This window comes from Tursiops truncatus, chromosome X (assembly GCF_011762595.2).
Source record: "Tursiops truncatus isolate mTurTru1 chromosome X, mTurTru1.mat.Y, whole genome shotgun sequence".
NCBI classification, from domain to species: domain Eukaryota; kingdom Metazoa; phylum Chordata; class Mammalia; order Artiodactyla; family Delphinidae; genus Tursiops; species Tursiops truncatus.
In genome coordinates, this window is record NC_047055.1 from 73,578,925 (window position 1) to 73,597,230 (window position 18,306).

The 18,306-nt window shown below is 41.4% G+C and overlaps 1 protein-coding gene across 1 annotated transcript in view; it reads left to right on the plus strand.

The window, feature by feature from the left end:
* HEPH (hephaestin) overlaps window positions 1-14,921 on the plus strand; it is a 98,473-nt gene extending 83,552 nt beyond the window's left edge. The window contains exons 17-22 of the mRNA XM_033849728.2: window positions 1,411-1,517; window positions 2,615-2,840; window positions 5,276-5,415; window positions 6,270-6,432; window positions 9,299-9,343; window positions 11,695-14,921. Of these exons, the coding sequence (XP_033705619.1) occupies window positions 1,411-1,517; window positions 2,615-2,840; window positions 5,276-5,415; window positions 6,270-6,432; window positions 9,299-9,343; window positions 11,695-11,927 (914 nt within the window). The 3' untranslated portion in view covers window positions 11,928-14,921. The remainder of the gene's footprint in view (window positions 1-1,410; window positions 1,518-2,614; window positions 2,841-5,275; window positions 5,416-6,269; window positions 6,433-9,298; window positions 9,344-11,694) is intronic.
* Window positions 14,922-18,306: the final 3,385 nt, after the last annotated feature.

Consider the following 18,306-nt stretch of genomic DNA (forward strand, 5'->3'; position numbering starts at 1 on the left):
ATATTTTTGCAGATTACACTCCATTATAAGATATTTTAAGATAATTGCTATAATTCCCTGTACTATACAGTATATCCTCTTTGCATATCTATTTTATATAAAGTAGTTTGTTTCTGTTAATCCCATCAAACAAACAAACAAACAAACAAATAAATAGTCTGAAGTCAGGGAGTCTGATTCCTCCAGCTCCGTTTTTTTCCCTCAAGACTGCTTTGGCTATTCGGGGTCTTTTGTGTCTCAGTACAAATTTTAAGATTGTTTGTTCTAGTTCTGTAAAAAATGCCATTGGTAATTTGATAGGGATTGCATTGAACCTGTAGATTGCTTTGGGTAATAGAGTCATTTGCACAATATTGACTCTTCCAAAAAAAAACATGGTATATCTCTCCATCTGTTGTTATCATCTTAAATTTCTTTCATCAGTGTCTTATAGTTTTCTGCATACAATTCTTTTGTGTCCTGAGGTAGGTTTATTCCTAGGTATTTTATTCTTTTTGTTGCAATGGTAAATGGCAGTGTTTCCTTAATTTCTCTTTCAGATTTTTCATCATTAATGTATAGGAATGCAAGAGATTTCTGTGCATTAATTTTGTATCCTGCAACTTTCCCAAATTCATTGATTAGATCTAGTAGTTTCCTGGTAGCATTTTTAGGATTCTCTATGTATAGTATCATGTCATCTGCAAAGAGTGACAGTTTTACTTCTTCTTTTCCAACTTGTATTCCTTTTATTTCTTTTTATTCTCTGATTGCCATGGCTAGAACTTCCAAAACTATGATGAATAATAGTGGTGAGAGTGGACATCCTTGTCTTGTTCCTGATCTTAGAGGAAATGCTTTAGGTTTTCACCATTGAGTGTGATGCCTACTGTGGATTTGTCATATATAGCCTTTATTATGTTGAGGTACGTTCTCTCTATGCCCATTTTGGATTGGAGCTTAATGACAAGGAAAGTCTGGCTAAGTATTTGAGGCATCAATACACGCAGATTAATTGACATCAGAAAGATGGCTTAAATCTTCCATGGAGACAGTATGGAAAAAGAGGAGAAGAGGACTAGAGACAGAGCCTTGAAGAAACAGCTGCATTTAGGAGGCAGCAGCAGGATAGGGAGACCAAAACAGAGCCAAAGAAGGAAGGTCATTATAAGCAGGGAGAATAGTAGCAGAACTGCCTTACTAGAGTATTGGACCTGAATATTTAAAGATAGGGACAGTAGAAGAGATGTTGAGGGTGTCCCAGGAGGGATAAGAATAAAGTCACAAAAATAAAATGAAGAATGATATGGAAATGATGGAGAAATATCTTAAAGGTCCTGGGACTCACCTGCCACAGCCTCTTAGGGATACCCGGGAACTGGGAGAAATTTCTGATCTGGTCTAACTGGAGACTCCTGTTACCACTTCTAGGTGAGGTTCTCACTTACCAGTGGAACATCCCAGAGAGATCTGGCCCTGGGCCCAATGATTCTACTTGTGTTTCCTGGATCTATTATTCTGCAGTGGATCCCATCAAGGTAAAGACAATATTGGCTTCCTGGAGTTGTCTCAGAATTGGGCAGGCTGCCTAGTAAAAAGAAGTTATTAAACAGATGTAGTAAGAAGCCCAGCACTAAAGTCCAGGGTTCAGGTGAAATTCCTCAAATGCTGGGCTTATTCTAGTAGTTAGGAGGAGGGATGAAAGGAATAGGTAGCATCACATGTTAGTTCTGAAGATTTTCTTCCTTATTTCTTCTTCTTGGATAATATAAGGCAGTATGTTATCATTCAAGAAGCCTAGAATTTGTTGTCAAGAGATTGGGTTTCTAGCCCAAATTTTGTTCTGTCTTGCTTTTGAAGTGACTTTAGGCAAGTCATTCTGCCTCTGTTTCCTGGAAAATGGGCTTATCTATGTAGCCACCCATCCACAGGCAGATGTCAGCTATCATTTATTGAGAGCCTACTACATTTTACCTGGTGCTTTGGATGATACAAATGTAAGATACAGTTCCCATTTTCAAAGAGTATGATCTAGTTGTGGGAGACAGATGAATATAAACATAACATTGACATTAAATATATAAAATATAACTATATATATATATATATACACAGAATAAAATTTAAATATAGCATAGTATTAGCAGCTCTATAAAACCATTTAATAGAAACTGCTGTGGGGGTCCATGAGAGAGTGATTACTTCTGCTTGGAGGAGAGGATGAATGAGGGGGAAACTGGAGAAGGCAACATAATGGTAGGTAGACATACATTGAGCCTTGAAAGCTGAATAGCAGTATGATAAAAGATAGGGATATGGTGGTGGGGGGGCATTACAGGAAGAAGAAACAGCCTGAGAAAAGGCATTGTGTTGTGAAAATGATTGGTGAGTTTGGAGATCAACGAATAGTCCAGCAGAGGTAAATCATAAGTGAGATAGCATATCTTTCCTATGTCCCAAGATTGTTGTGAGGATGAATTCAGATAATATAGATGAGGTACTTATAAATACAAGACATTATGATGAAGTGCTGAGGGCACAATGGGCTTGGATGTTAGCCTGTCTCTCTGTAGAGCACTACCACCCAGAAACAACTCCATCTAGTTCACTCTCTCCCTCTTCCTCCTATCCTTAGGACATGTACAGTGGCCTGGTGGGACCCTTGGCTATCTGCCGAAAGGGCATCCTAGAGCCCAATGGAGGACGGCATGACATGGACCGAGAATTTGCCTTGTTATTCTTGATTTTTGATGAGAACCAGTCTTGGTATCTGGAAGAGAATGTGGAAACTTATGGGCCCCAGGATCCAGGCCATGTTAACCTACAGGATGAGACTTTCTTGGAGAGCAATAAAATGCATGGTCTGTAGAAAAGAACCTAACCCTCTTCCAAAGAAGTCCCTACTGGCTGCATGGGGGTATCTGATAGGCCCATCACAACCCAAGGGAGCATATTTTCTGAAAGGATAGGAAAGTGGAATGGGGACAAATTAAAAGAAATGTCTCCTACTACAGTATTATATATTTCATACATAAAATAGGTAATGTGGTCTACGTTAGTTCAAGTGCCCAGAAAGCAGGAAGCTGACTCTGTAAAGTTGCTGTGGTGATACTAGCACATTTTAACATATTAGAGAAGGCAAGATGGACATTTATGACCCTCAATGTACCTGGTGCACTGGCTGATTAGGGCCTCTCTACTTAAAAATTCTGAGTTTAGTTTCTCAATATTATCTTATTTCCTTACCACTCTGGATCTGAGATCTGTTTTCTCAATATATCCTAATATAGTCAAATGAAGGACAGCTTATCTTTTAATCTATTTTTAAAACAAAGGTTCAATTTACAGATGGAAGGATTGGAGAGAGACATTCAGAGAGCAGCATACTGGGTTATATTACATACAAATAAGAGCTTCTTGATGCTCAAATGGATTTTGGAGGTAAATTGTGCACTCAAGCCTTCCTTTGTTCTAGAGATTTGTGTATCTTTAAAAAAAATAGAGAAAATCTCAAAGAAGAGGGAGAATTTAAGTGCAGCAGAATGTATGAAGTGATTTCTCACTATCTCTTCTAGTGTAGTATTTCTTTGATTTGAGGATAAGTTGCAGCTTTTATAGTGACTCTACTGGAACTCAAAAGTAGTATCTCATAGTCACACAGATTCTAGCTATTTCCCCTTGATGGAAATATGAGTGATTCACATTGAATCCAGTGATTCACAAACTTTACAAAATGAATTTTTTTAGCTCCTTTCAAATCAGAGAAATAAATTGCCCAAAACCAAAATGAAAAGAGGACACAGATCTTGCTAGTGCAGGGGTTTAGATAATGCTCATTTCCATCTTTTTGTTTATGTGTTTATTCATCCAAACTCTTCAGGTATCAATCTATCTACCTATCAAATATTTGTTGAAAACTCTCTGAGTGCTGACACTAGAGAAAAAAAATAATGTTGGTGTCTGAGGGCAAACAAATAATACCCTTTCTCTCACTTCCAGATTCCTGAACCAATTGAGCAAGAGGCAGAGATGCTTAAGATCAAATGTGAACTTACTGAGAAAGCTAATTTGCAAACTGAATTTAGTTCTGCAACAAAATGGGCTTACTAATACTACCCCAACAATGGATAGATTTTTCATCCTGTCATTGACGTAGAGGGACAACAATACCCTCCTCCTTCACAGGGATAAAATCTTCCCCATGATGGAATAACAAATCCATCTGCACCACTTTCTATGGTCAGACTGAGTTAAGCGTATTTAGTCCCTTCTCTCAAATACAAAATTTGGCCAGAGTAAATAGGCTATAAATGTTCCTTCCATTATTTCCTCTCTTGGGATGTAGAGTATAAATCATCTTCCCTCTGTGAGAACATGAAAAGTTGGGGTGTGTATCCTGGGCATAGTCTTGACAGTGTGAATTAACATGGTGATGAGTGGTTTGTTGTTTTTAAAGCATAGGATGTGGCCTGGGAAGAGGCAGATGATGAGTCCCATGTGTTAATATCATTATAAATTCCAAGAATGTGACAGGTATTTTTTTAAACATTTATTGTAGGCTCAGGTGTCTGCTGGGTGTTCTGAAGAATACAAGGAATATAGTATATACATTTATGTCCTGCCTAATAGAAACCTACAACCTAGTTGGGGATATAAAATTCCACAAATTAAAAGATAGGTAAATGTATAAGGCAGTTTCTAGTGAGTTCCAAAGGGTGGTACAGACAGTACTGGAGGAGTTTAGTTGTGGAAAGGAATGCAGGCAATGAGAGGTGCTGAGAGGCGCTAGATCAGGGAAGTATTATTAGAAGAGGTGAAGGTATGACTGGGCTTTGAAAAGATGGATAAAAGTAGGGAAAATTTCTGGGAGGGAAGATCAGAAACATAAGCAAGAACACAGAGAACATGAATATGGGACCATATGGGGGGATGGTGAAAAAATCACCTTAATTGAAATAAATATGTTAGATAATGGTAGATGAGTTTGGGAAGGTAGTTTGGGGCTGTATTTTGAAGGACCTTGTTGGCTGAGCTAAGGAGTCATGGACTTGATATTTTTGGCAGGAGGGAGCTATTAAAGTATTTTAAGCAGCAGAATAACATGATCATATTAGTTATTTAGAAAGACCACTCTTGTAACACCAATGTGGAAGATAGACTGGAGAGGGACAAATGGAATAAAAATGAGAGAATTTAGGAGGGTATTGCTATCATCAGAGATGATAGGGATTAGCTCTAGGGTAGTGGCAGTGGTAAGTCAAAATGAGAGATATAAAATAGTTTTCTTCTCTTACAGCCATTAATGGAAAACTCTATGCCAACCTCAGGGGCCTTACCATGTACCAAGGAGAACGAGTGGCTTGGTACATGCTGGCCATGGGACAAGATATTGACCTACACACTGTCCATTTCCATGCAGAAAGCTTTCTCTATCGGGTGAGCTGGAAAAGAGGCTGAGTCCCTCAGAGTGCTTTGATATCCATTAAGAAAGAAGAGAATAAAAAGAAACATGATAATAATCAGTTAAAAGAAGAAAGGTCTTGTACATGGAGTATTGATCAGGGAATTCTAGTTTGGCTTTGTATCCCAAGGTCAGTCATTGCCCTCCAGGCCTTAGCTTTCCCCTATGATATAGAAGAAATGAATGGCTCATTTATGTGATAAGGAGATTGAAGGAATAAATGTAATTGGGTCTCAGTCAGGGACTTGAGGTCCCGTAAGCAGTCATCCTGAGTAAGAAATTTCAGAGTAGTGTCTCACAATCTCTGAAAGTCCTTAATCCATTCCTGAACTTCAATTCAGGACCTACATGGGACTACATGTGGGTTTTGAAGAAGAAATTTTGTCTTAGGAAAAGGGGTCAGAGTTGTAGGCATTAATGTGGACTTAAAGACTTAGAAGTCCTGATAAAGGTGGTGGCATAGAGGAGAAACTAAATTGAGTTTCATTTCTAAAGTAAATATGTGGATCCTTCCTAGGGGTCAAGGCTTAAGCCTGCTAAAATGTATGGATATACTAGTTTTTATCCCCCTAATGAAAGACTAAATGAACTTTACTTTGGGACACTTTAAGAAAAAGTAGGAGGAGAGAGAGTCTCCTCTGTTGAGTCAGTTTGTATGGGTGGGTTCACAGAAGAGATGGATAAGATGGAATCTTTAAGCTGTTCTCTGGTCTGTGAATCTTGAAATTCCATGTCTCTGGTGTGGATACCCAAGCCTTTTAATTCCTATAAGTTCTGAGACTATCTCTACCCTTCACTTTCTCTCTCTCACCCACAATCTCTCTTGCAGAGTGGAGAGAGTTACCGGGCAGACGTGGTGGATCTGTTCCCAGGGACCTTTGAGGTTGTGGAGATGGTGACCAGCAACCCTGGGACATGGCTGCTTCACTGTCATGTTACAGACCATGTCCATGCTGGCATGGAGACTGTCTTTATGGTTTTGTCCCAAAGAGGTAAAGCCTAATTAGGATATCTTCTGGCACTGTATCTAGCCTGTAAGAACCAGATAATCCAAGAAGTGACTTGCATCCATCTTCTGATCCCAAGAAGACAGAACAGACCCCTTCTAGTGTTCTCCCAACCAATATTTCTCATTCCCTGTTGCTCCCCTGCTCATGCCCCCTCCTAATTTCTTTGATACTTGTTGAGCTCACATGAATTGACTCAGCCTGGCTGGGCTGTATGCATTGATGCTTAGTGTAGATTTGCTTCCTTTGAATACATTTAATTTGTATGTAAATTTATTATTTTAGAGTTTATTAGAGGTATTAACTATTTCAAAGGAATCTTATTAATGAGTTCTTTTTTTATAAAAAGGAAAAATATAATTCCAACAGTCACCCCTTAATTAGTTTGTTTTGTGGGGATTGTCTAAGGCTGGAAAGAGATATTAGCCTTCAATTACAACTAATCCCAGACAGATGCTAACAAGGATGGAAAAAACTTTTTCCTTGTATTTGTTATATGGAGACGTAATAGCCAGGGTATTTTCTTTACCAATAAATCTTTGTTCACCACCAATAACATAGAAGAGTAGGCTGTGTTGAATTTTGTGTCCTTGGGTCATCAAAGCATTGAGTCTCACTTCTTAAGTCTCTTAACCTGAATCCAGTACTCATCATTATCCCCCTTGCAAGAGGCTCAATAGAAACTCTAGGGACCCACATGAATCCAGAGAGGTATTTTTTCTCCTGTTCTTTTTTTTTTTTTAAGTCATGCTGTTTTGAAAACTGGTTATATTGAGGTAGGTATTCTGGGATTCCCAGCCATTGACATTCTGTCAGCAGGAATAGAAAGTGGGAAAATGTCTTTAGACATTTAAACAGGGCTAGCAAACCAGGGTAGAAAATACAACTCTGTTATTTACCCCCAGGGAGGAAGACGAATAATTGTACATTATGATTTCCTATATCTTTGGAAAACTTTGTTCTCTGGTAACACATACTGCTAGAATGTGTCTTCCAGTTACTACTGTGGTACTATTCCCTACCACCCAGACAGGCACACATAATTCTTTGTTGTATCCTGTCAGTCCTTAGAATCAAACTCTAGTGGTGAATTGATATATCATCAAGATGCTATAGATCCAAAGCAATAGATTTTCTCCATGTGTAGTAACGGGTCATGTCAAATATGGACCATCTAATAGATAAGAGACTGCATCAATACATATCATCAAGGAACTTCCATGAATAAGAATAACTTACCTCTCTCTATAATAATGAGCCAGTCCATAAATTTTACCTATTTACCTTTTGTTTGTTTGACAGACTATGGTCTAATTTGATATTGTTCCAATCACATATAAGCTAACAGGCCAACCAGAGGGAAGAGTTGAAGACAGATAGGGAATAAAAGACTAATTGTTGGAAAGGGCTTCCCAGGGAAGAAGCAGGGGATGAAAGTCAGAGCTACAAAAAAATATTAGAGTGGGGTAAGGTCATTTTTTTCTACTAAAAGAAGAAAGAAAACAGAAAAGACCAATGTGTAGGTTTGGGTGAGAGGCTTGACAAAAAGGTAGATATTTCTGTCTGATGGTCTGTGTTTCATCTGTGATGGAGGAGACAGAGTCATCTACTAAGAATGAAAGATAGATGGTAGTGTAAGGGGCTTTAGAAGAGTGGGCAAAGTGGTTATGAAATAACCACTCTGGGTGGTGGGGGAAAAGTTACTCTGAGTGATGGGAAATAAATTAATTATTGCCAAGCAGCACTGAGGACTTAGTTGAAGTTGGACCCAAAGAATACTGATCTTTACAATTGTGTGATGTTTCTCCACCAGCATTCATCATAATACCAGAAAAAAATACAATGAAAGTATAGTTACTGGGGTTTCAGCAAATGATTATAATATTCCTGGTAAGTTAGTAGTTGAAGTGATAGACAATGGAGTCCAGCCTGGCCAGGAATGGAAGAAAAAAAACAGGATGAAACTGGTGAGGTGAGAAAAATGGAAGTGTCCAGGAGCTAGAGGTCTTCATGAGAGGAGAAAATAACAGGTGAAATAGAATAAATAGCATTAGAACATGGAGAGAATAGGAGGCTGTTGTTAGATTTTAGACTTATGAGATGGAGCAAGTCTGCATAATTAGCCCAATGTAACCATAAGAGTGGTTGATAGAGTTGGAGTATATTTGAAATTTGTTAAGAGTTAAGAGGTCTAAAAACTGTGAGGCTTAAGTGTTGGATAGGTCGACACTTATGATGGGAATTGAAGACAAGAAAGACTGAGCCACGTACCAAAGACTTCCATGAATGAAAACTGCTAGGTAACAGTGACAAGAAGTGGTTGTGATTTTTTAGCCAAGTAATATAAGCCCCAAAAGAGATGGATCTTTGCAAAAAGGGGAGGAATAATAAATAATCTCAAAACAGTATTGAGAAGATATAAAGGAAGTATAGTTCTCAGAAAAGAGCTCAGCCTCATTAAAGCAAGAAGAGGAAGAAGTATTCTAAAAAGGTTGAATATGTAGGGATGCAGGTTTGACAAAGAACAGGGGCTTCCTGAAGGAAGGCTGGGAAAAGGTGGCAAAAAGAGCAATAATGAGGATAAAGTGTCAATAAATATGTAAATTTTGGCAGAGGGGTGACTTACCTTTTGGACTCCTAAGACTATGCTCTTGCTTATATTTTGTGTCACTGCTCAAAATCAAATCCACATACCAATACTGACTTTGATCACAAGACAGTTAATTCCAGTCACCTCCATTTTGCTTACTATATCACAGAGAGTCCTCCAACCATTGCTAACCTCCTACAACAAGCCTGCGGATAAGTAGGAAGAATAATAGGACTAACTTCTTTTCTCTTTTTCCTCCAGAACACTTAAGCACTACCACCATCATCTCTGAAGAGACTGGAAAAGGTAGGGAGAAGGATACACAGATTGGGTAGTTATATATGTTGTGCATTTGGGGAAAAGTTCAGTGCCTCTAGAAGATGAGTTTCATATGGCTGAAATGTGGACCTCAATACTAGCAGAAAACATCCTGAGATTTATTTAAGATTTCAGAAGCCAGGAATCTAAGGTTAAGCTTCCAGTTAAGCTTCCCTCAGCAGGTTTATTCTCTCTGACCCCCATGCCCAACCTCCTGAGTTGAGGAAAATTGCTTCATCCTCAGTGAAGGCTGCTATCTTATCCTCTTACTAATGTATGAGGGGAAATAAAATTCAAGGTCTTGCTGAGTTGTGAATGAAGGTGCTATAGTACAGATATGAATTCCCCACAAGGACAGTGTGAAACTAGGACAAATGCCATTCAGTCTGCACCAGGTAATTAATCTTTCATCTATAGAATACTAAATAGTTGACACTTTAGAACCATCCATTTCTGTACTTCCAGAAAATAGAGTTTCTTGTTCTATCCAGGCTGGGTTCAAATAATGCTTTCACTCTCTACCTCATTTGTACCTGAACTGAGAAAGATTCATAAAGTTGTGAGAGGCTAGAATAGATGTTAGAGATTTTCAGTTTAGTCTGGAGGTTTTTCAGCTCTGTTTGGAAAGGTCCTAATGATCTAAGTATCTTATAAACAGTCAACCAGGGGACTAGGGTATGTCCTGGAGGATTAGGGAGAGGTAAGGTGAAGCAGAGAGAGCAGAGTGACATACATATATGTATATGTATTTGTATATATATATACATATATATATATACACACATATATTTTTATATATACATATTTTGTGCATACATTTGTATATGCATTTTTACATATCAGTGTGTACATACATACATACATCCTCATAAGCTCTTGTTTGTTAAAAACGTTAAACAGTGAGGAAAACCCCTCAAAACTGGTGGTCTACTAAAGCCCAATATTTTCTGAGAGATGGAAAGTGATTTTTCCAAGGTCACAAGGGAAGTAAGTGGTAGAATGTAAACTCAAAACCAGAATGTTTCCCAGCTTCCATTTGAACTCATTATATTTCATCTTCTCTCAGTTCTGTAAGAATATTGATTCATCCAGTTATACATTCATCAAACACATACTAACTGCCAGAGACACCAAAAAAGTAAGACATAGTCACTATTTTCCAAGAGATTCATGTCTAAAAGTGGAATGAGACACAGAGACAATAATTGCAGTGCTGGATACTATGTTATTTTTTTAAAGTGGGGAAACAATAATAACAACGGATCAATTATTGTGCATTTGATGTCTTCCAGTAGCTATGTTAAATATTTTATAAATATCAACTCACTCAAGCCTCACAATAAACCACTGAATTAAGTATGGTTATTATCCCCATTTTATAAAAGAGGAGACTGAAATCCAGAAGTGAGGGTGGATTAGGTCACTTAGCCCAAGGAAGTAAATTGTGGGAGTACAAACAGTACAGGTACTTTGGGCACACAAAAGAAACGACCATTGTTAGTTATACAGCTGAATTGAAGAAAGCTTTGCTGAGACATATAATGTTTAAGCTAGGGATAGAATGGTGAGGAAGAAGAAAGGGTGTTCAGGCAATGGGAGCAGCATGAGAAAGTCTTGGAAGCCTGAAGAGGCTCACCCATTCTGTAGAACAAAGAATGAGTTGCTATCCCTGAAGATAGTAAATAAGAGTAGGCTAAGTTAGAACCTGATCGTGAGAGTTGCAATGTCTGACTTGAGTCTGAGCTTTATTCCATAGGCTGATTGGAGATCATCAAAAGTTTGTATGCCAGGAACTAAGAAAATTAGATATTTCACCTAGAAAGATCAATGTGACATCAGTGTTATAATGACGCAAAGATGTGAGAGACCAGACAGCACAGAGACAGGCTCTTGTCATGGTCCAATGGTCAAAGTGAGTATTGATAAGCTAGATAATTGAGTCAAACTGCTTCTCAGGAGTTTCTACTTACTGCTCCCAGTTCTACCCTCTGGAACCACGCAAACCAAATTCAATTCTTTTTTTTTTTTTCTACATCACAGGTTTTTATATATTTAAAGAAATATGTCAAGGCCCTTCTCACTCTGAGTGTTAGCTCTTTCCATGGGGGGACTGGTGCCTCAATGCTTCCTAATAATTTTCTCAGCTATGACATTTTGTTACGCTGGTTCTCTGTAACCTCCGTATCTGTCATCATTGGCTGATCTTTTGAGGGCTAAGGATAGTTCCTCTGTCCTATTTGGATGACCTTATTTCTCCTCTCCCAGAGTTGACTATAAAATAAGACATTTTAGAATATTCTCCATCGCAGGGTTCCCACTTGCCTCTTGTTCCATTTCAGTAGCAATTCCCAGAGACATTGGAGAAAGCAATGTGAGGATGCTGGGCATGCAGATCCCTGTAAAGGATATCGAGATACTGACTTCTGTCTTGATTGCCATGGGTGTCACTCTCCTGCTCATTGCTCTGGCTCTTGGTGGTGTGGTGTGGTACCAGCATCGGCAGAGAAAGCTACGGCGCAACAGGAGGTCCATCCTGGATGACAGCTTCAAGCTTCTGTCTCTCAAGCAATAACAGCTGGATCCTGGAACTGCACATCTGGGACACACTCCCAGCAGGTCATGGACTAGCAGCTGACCTCATTGTCATTGTCAAAGGGGAATGGGTTTTAATGAGGCAGAGGAGGGAATCAAACTCAAAAGAGTATTTCTTCACTAATTTATTTACATGGAAATGATATGCTTTCTTTTTCTTTAGTTTCTTTACTCCACTTGGGCACCTGGGGCTGAGTCCCCTAGTATCTAATATCACAAATTTCAACAGCTATATTATATCACCCACTGACACTTGGAAGGTCTGGAAATTTCTAAAAACTGACTCCTCTCACAAAGTAGATACCAAGAGTAAGGTTCACTGATTAGGTTTCTACTGCTTTCCAGGACTTAGGCAAGTTCAGTTTGAACTGAGGCTAAGTGAGCTGTGATGATAATCCAAATCTAAACTAGGACTAAGAACATAGTCTTGATGGGGAATGGGTGGGGTGGGATTTTAAGATCCAACTTGTATTTTGATTCTTCTTGGCAGTGGACTGTTTTGGTTAAGTGGGTAGATGGAATATTGTTGTCATGAGCAACTACAACCTTTGGAGGCAAAAGCTCCTCAGGAAGGCAGTACTCCAAGTTCTTGGTGCATTTGCACTGAAGGGAATGTTGAGTGTCCTCTCCATGTTTTAGTCAGAAAATCCTACACATTAAAGTGCTTGTTAGAACACCATAAGAGTGAACTTGGTGAATTTGATTGTCTCTGTGGCCTCTGGGAAGTTGTGACTGTTATTGAAAAAGAGAGCACTCAGCGAGACTGGTGGGGGTGACTAGTGTTGGTCATAGAATGGGTCTGCCTATCCTTTGTGGACCCTGCAGGTTTGTGTTTTGGAAGTGAAGAAGCTGCCCAAGAGGAAGCCTCAGAATCAGAGTGGTAGGTACCATCTTTTGACCCATAAGTGCCAAAAGTATTCTGAATGCAAAGAAAAGTTGCCAGAGGGAAATAAAGGGCTGAAACTAAGCTCAAACCTTTACACTGGGCAAGGAGAGGTGGGCACAGATCTAATGGGCTCTTTTGGTAGTTGGGGGTATGAGAGGTCTACTTGCAATTTTGGGGGCCTCTTTATAGGGTAGAGTCCTTCCTCTGGTAATTTAAAGCAATATTCCTTTGTCACTTACAAGTTCAAGCCTCTCTAAAACCTTGGTCAGAGAGCACAGACAAGACACAGATTAGGGATGGGATAAGATGGCCCATTCTTACTATAGTATCCATAATACCATTTTACATGGCAAGTGGAAAATGGAAGAGGCATCAGGGACAGTTAAAATAATAACTGAAATGCATAGTGCTTTACACTTTACAAAGCATCTAATACCTGATTGCATTTTACTTCCCTTAGTTCTATCAGGGTGATACTTTGTTTTACCTTTTAGTAAACAAATTATTATAGAGAGTAAGTGATTTTACCCCAGGTCATTCAGCTAAAAATTGAGTAGGGATTCAAGCCCTCATCTATTCGACTCCAAATACCTGCTTCATCCTTCTATATCATGGAAACTCCACTAATCTCCATCATTTGTTACCCATATTGAATCCAACTTTCCTTTTCCTGTCTTTCCAGCAAAACTGTCTGCCTAGTTAGCAACACTTTGCAGATTAACTGTAGAAACCCACAAAGCTGGTGTTCAGGTGCTAAATAATGTTGAAAGTTGGAGGGTAAAACACAGGCCAGAGCCCATCATTCATCTTGGTTTACTGTGGTCAATGGCTCTGTGGAGAGCTTTACTGGAAGTCTCAGAAACATAACAGGGTGTGGAGTAGGGAGAAGATTTGGATTTTTAGTGATAAAATCAAATGAGAGTATTTAAACCATTGCATAATCAATGCACTTAACAGCAGAACTCTGTTGGTGTATTGTTAACGTGAAGGTTATTGAAAACTCAGTGCACTCTGGGGACTCTACTCAATTATTGTAATCTGTATGCAAATGGAAGGTGGTCTCAGTCACGAATCTGAGACAAGGAGAAGTAGGTGGGATGGGGATACGTTTTTTCTGAATGTGTAACTCTGCTCCTGGTTGGGGAATGTAAGCTCAAGCCCATGTATTACAGAAAAGTATGCATTTTTGTAGTGGGTGTTCTCCCTGTGGGGATGTAGGAGATGTTTTTGACAATTAAGTGGCACTTCCATCCATTCAATTGCTCAAGTCAGAAATCGCAAAGTAAGCCTTGTTTGCTTTTCCTCCAAAATATCTTTAATTTATTCATCTGTTTCTATCTTCATTGCTACCACCCCAGACTAAAGCACAACCATCTGTTACCAGGATTTGTGTGGTAGCCTCCTGCTTATAACCTTACATTCACTCCAGCCTCCTACAATTGATTCTCCATGCAGAAAAGTGATGTTTGAAAAACATAAATTGGACTTCCAGTTTAGATGAGATGCCATAGGTTCACCTCTCTCTGGAGATAAATAAACCTTGGAAATAATTTAAAAAAGACAACAATAGAAGGGCTCAAAAAGATAGAGAAGAGGAAGGCAGCCTGAAGAAGAATAGAGAAACATAGCAACAAATCATCTTCCTAACACCTAACCTAGAAGAATGCAGCCCAAAGTCAAAAAGGAGTCCTAGGGACAGCCCAGATGGGCCTGGGACTCTGGAACGAGGGACTGGGGAGGAACCTTGCTTACATCAAGTAACCATGGAAGCTGCTCTTCATCTCTGTTGACCAGAGACTCTCCTCCCCCAGTTAGACATTAGGAAGCAACTGCAAGGAGAATCCCAACATAGTAAGCTGCAGCCCAAGAAGCACTCTTTGTGCCTGTAAGCTGGAGAATCCCTTTTCCTACCCAGAGACAATAATAGTTCTGGCAGAGGTCAACAGGAACCTCAGTGACACCAGAGAGACCAAGCAAAACTGAAGAGCACAGCAAAGTCTCTGAAAGTTACATTGCCATTGGAACACAAAGTTATGCCAGGACTTATGCTAAACATAAACAGGGTTACTGCCTCCTAAAATAGATTGTTTTAATATGATTCAGAGTTCCATCATACCAAGAATCAGTAAAATCACAACTTGAATGAGAAAAGACAGTATACTTTCTGGGTTCCCTCTATGTGGGCTGTGTGGGTCCTTCTGTTGTGGTGGGCTGATTACTGTGAGGACACTGGTAGGTGGGACTGTACCCCTGTCCAGTTGGCTGCCAGACACTGCCTTGTGCAGAGGCTGTGAGCCACAGGTGATCAAGACCATGTCCTGGTATGGCTGCTTTCACAGTCAGGGGATTCCAGGTCCTGGTGCCAAGCCACAGATGGTTGTGGCCATGTCATAGGTTGACTGGCTACTGAGCCCAGAGGGATCTCAGGGCTAGTGCTGGTCCACCAGTGCGTATAGCCAGGTCCCATGGTGGCTGGCTCTGGTGCCAGGGATCTCAGAGCAAGTGTCGACCTGCTGTTGGGTGGGGCCCCAGGACGTCCTGGGGTGGTGTTGGCCTGCTAGAGGACAGGCTGGTTCTTGCCACAGCTGGATGCAAGGCTGCCGTGGTCCCAGGGCTGGTGCTCACACAGAAGCAGCTGAAACTTAGTCCTGGGTGTCAACTGACTTGAAGAGTTAGGTCCTGGGGTACCTGGCTGTGGGGCACGGGTTCCCAGAGCTGGTGTTGGCCCACTGGTGTCCAGCTCCAGGGCCAAGGATGACCCAGGGCTAATGCCAACACACTGGTGGGTCTCTGCAGGACCCTGGGTACCCTAGAGTTGGTATAGGTAGGTGGATAGGGCAAGAGACAAGGGAATCCTGGGGCTGGTGCCAGGCTGCTGGTGTTTACACTGTGTGTTGACACAGCTGCCTACAGGGCCTTGATGATCCTGGGGCTGGAGTCTGCCTGCTGGTGGGTGAGGCCTGGTGCCAGAGCTAGTGCCAGCCAACAGGATGGCAAAGCCAGGTCTTAGGGTCTCTGGCTATGGGACCCAGAGTTTCTGGATCTGAAGTTGTCCTACTGGTGGGTGGTGCCAGGGCCCAGGAAGTCCTGGGGCTAATGAGAGCCCACTGGTGGGTGGAGCTGGGTCCCAGCATCTTTGGCTGCATGACCTTGGTGGTCCCAGAGATGTTGTCAGTACAAGGGTGGGTAGGAACTAGGCTCAGGGGATCCTGGGGCTCTTGCCCATGCCCTGGTGGGCGATGCTGGGTTCCAGGGTTAGTAACGATCCACTAGTGGGTGGGGTTGGTTCCTGGGTCCTCTGGTGGGCGGGTCCAATCCCGGGAGGGCTTGGGTCTCGGGGTGGGGGGTCCTACAGAAGCTGGCCTGCTGGTGAGTAGGGCTGTGTCCCTGCTCTGCTAGCTGACTGACATGGAGCATCCCAGAACTGGTGCCAAATGGCTGATGGGTGGGGCCAGGTTCCAGCACTAATAAGCAACAATGGTGCTTACCAGCACCAGTGTACTCTTGGTGGGATGAGCTCCCACAAATGGCTACTGCCAGTGTCTGTGTCCCCAGGGTGAGTTTCAATTGCCTCCTGCCTCTCCAGGAGGTTCTCCAAAATCAGTAAGCAGGTCTGACCCAGGTTTCTTTTAAATTACTGATTCTGCTCTGAGTCTCAGAGCATGTTAAATTTTGTGTGTGCCTTTTAAGGGTGGAGTCTCTGTTTCCCACAGTCTTCTGTCTCTCCAAAAAGCCCCATTGGCCTTCAATGTCAAATGTTCTGGAGGCTCATCTTACTGGTGCAGGACCACACGGCTGGAGAGCCCAATGTGGGAAGAACCAGTGCAATTGGGATTATTCTCCCTTTGTGGTCATATACCAGGGAATATGGGTCTCAACTATACGGAAGCTCTGTCTCTCCTACTCATCTTGTGATTCCTTATTTATATCTTTAGCTGTAGCATGTCATTTCTGCTAGTCTTCAGGTTGCTGTCATGGATAGTTGCTCTTTGAATAGTTGCAGTTTCATTGTGCCCATGGGAGGAGGTGAGTTCAGGGTCTACCTAGTCAGCCGTCTTGTCCATACCTACATCCAGTCTCATGTTACAATTAAAAAATAAAATTCAGACATTATGTTAGACACTAAGGATACAGGGATAAACTGTTCAAGCTCATTTTCCAGTGCAGAAGACAGTTATAAGTAAAGTGCTCTGAAAGCAGATGGAAGAACCAGATAACTGGGAGGGATCAGGAGGAATAACAAAGAGAGTATACTTCAGCTGAACCTTGAAGGATGAGGAGAAACTTGGTAGATAGGTGAAAAAACATTCTATGCCAGACTAACAGCATATATGACAGCAGGGAGCTTGAGAATGTATTGTGTCTTTAGGATGTAGAAAAGGAAATTCATATTTTAATATGTCTAATGGAGAAATATTGCTTTTTCCCACTAAATGTGCTGCTCCTCCATTCTAGCCCATTTCAGCAAATGGTATCACCATCTGTTAAGCTATTCAAGATGGAAACGTAAGAGTCATCCTTCAGCCCTCCCTTTCCCTCACCCCTAACTTCCAATACAACCATAATTTCTACCAGTAGTATATTCAAAATGTATCCAAAATCAATCTATTTTTAACATTTGTACACCCCCAGCCAAGTACAGGCCACTATCAACTTTCAACTCAACAAAAGCAATAACCTCCTCCCTGTTCATACTTTTACCCTTGCCTTCCCACTACACATCCTTTCCACTGCAAATTGTGAGAACTTTTAAAAACATAGATTGGGAGAGGAGCTTCAAGATGGCAGAATAGTAAGACGTGGAGATCACCTTCCTCCCCAAAAATACATCAGAAATACATCTACATGTGGAACAACTCTTATAGAATACATACTGAACGCTGGCAGAAGACCTCAGACCTCCCAAAAGGCAAGAAACTCCCCCGTACCTGGGTAGGGCAAAAGAGAAAAAAGAAAAAACAGAGACAAAGGAATAGGGATAGGACCTGCACCAGCGGGAGAGAGCTGTGAAGGAGGAAATGTTTCCACACATGAGAAGCCCCTTTGTGGGTGCAGACTGTGTGGCAGAGGGGGGAAGCTTCAGAGCCATGGAGGAGAGTGCAGCAACAGGGGTGTGGAGGGCAAAGCGGAGAGATTCCTGCACAGCGGATCGGTGCTGACCAGCACTCACCAGCCAGAGAGGCTTCTCTGATCACCCGCCGGGGCAGGCGGGGGCTGGGAGTTGAGGCCCGGGCTTCGGAGGTTGGATCCCAGGGAGAGGACTGGGGTTGGTTACCTGAACACAGCCTGAAGGGGGTTAGTGCGCCACGGCTAGCTGGGAGGGAGTCCGGGAAAAAGTCTGGAGCTGCCACAGTGGCAAGAGACTTTTTCTTTCCTCTTTGTTTCCTGGTGCATGAGGGGAGAGGATTAAGAGTGCCGCTTAAAGGAGGTCCAGGGACGGGTGCGAGCCGCGGCTATCAGTGCAGACCCCAGA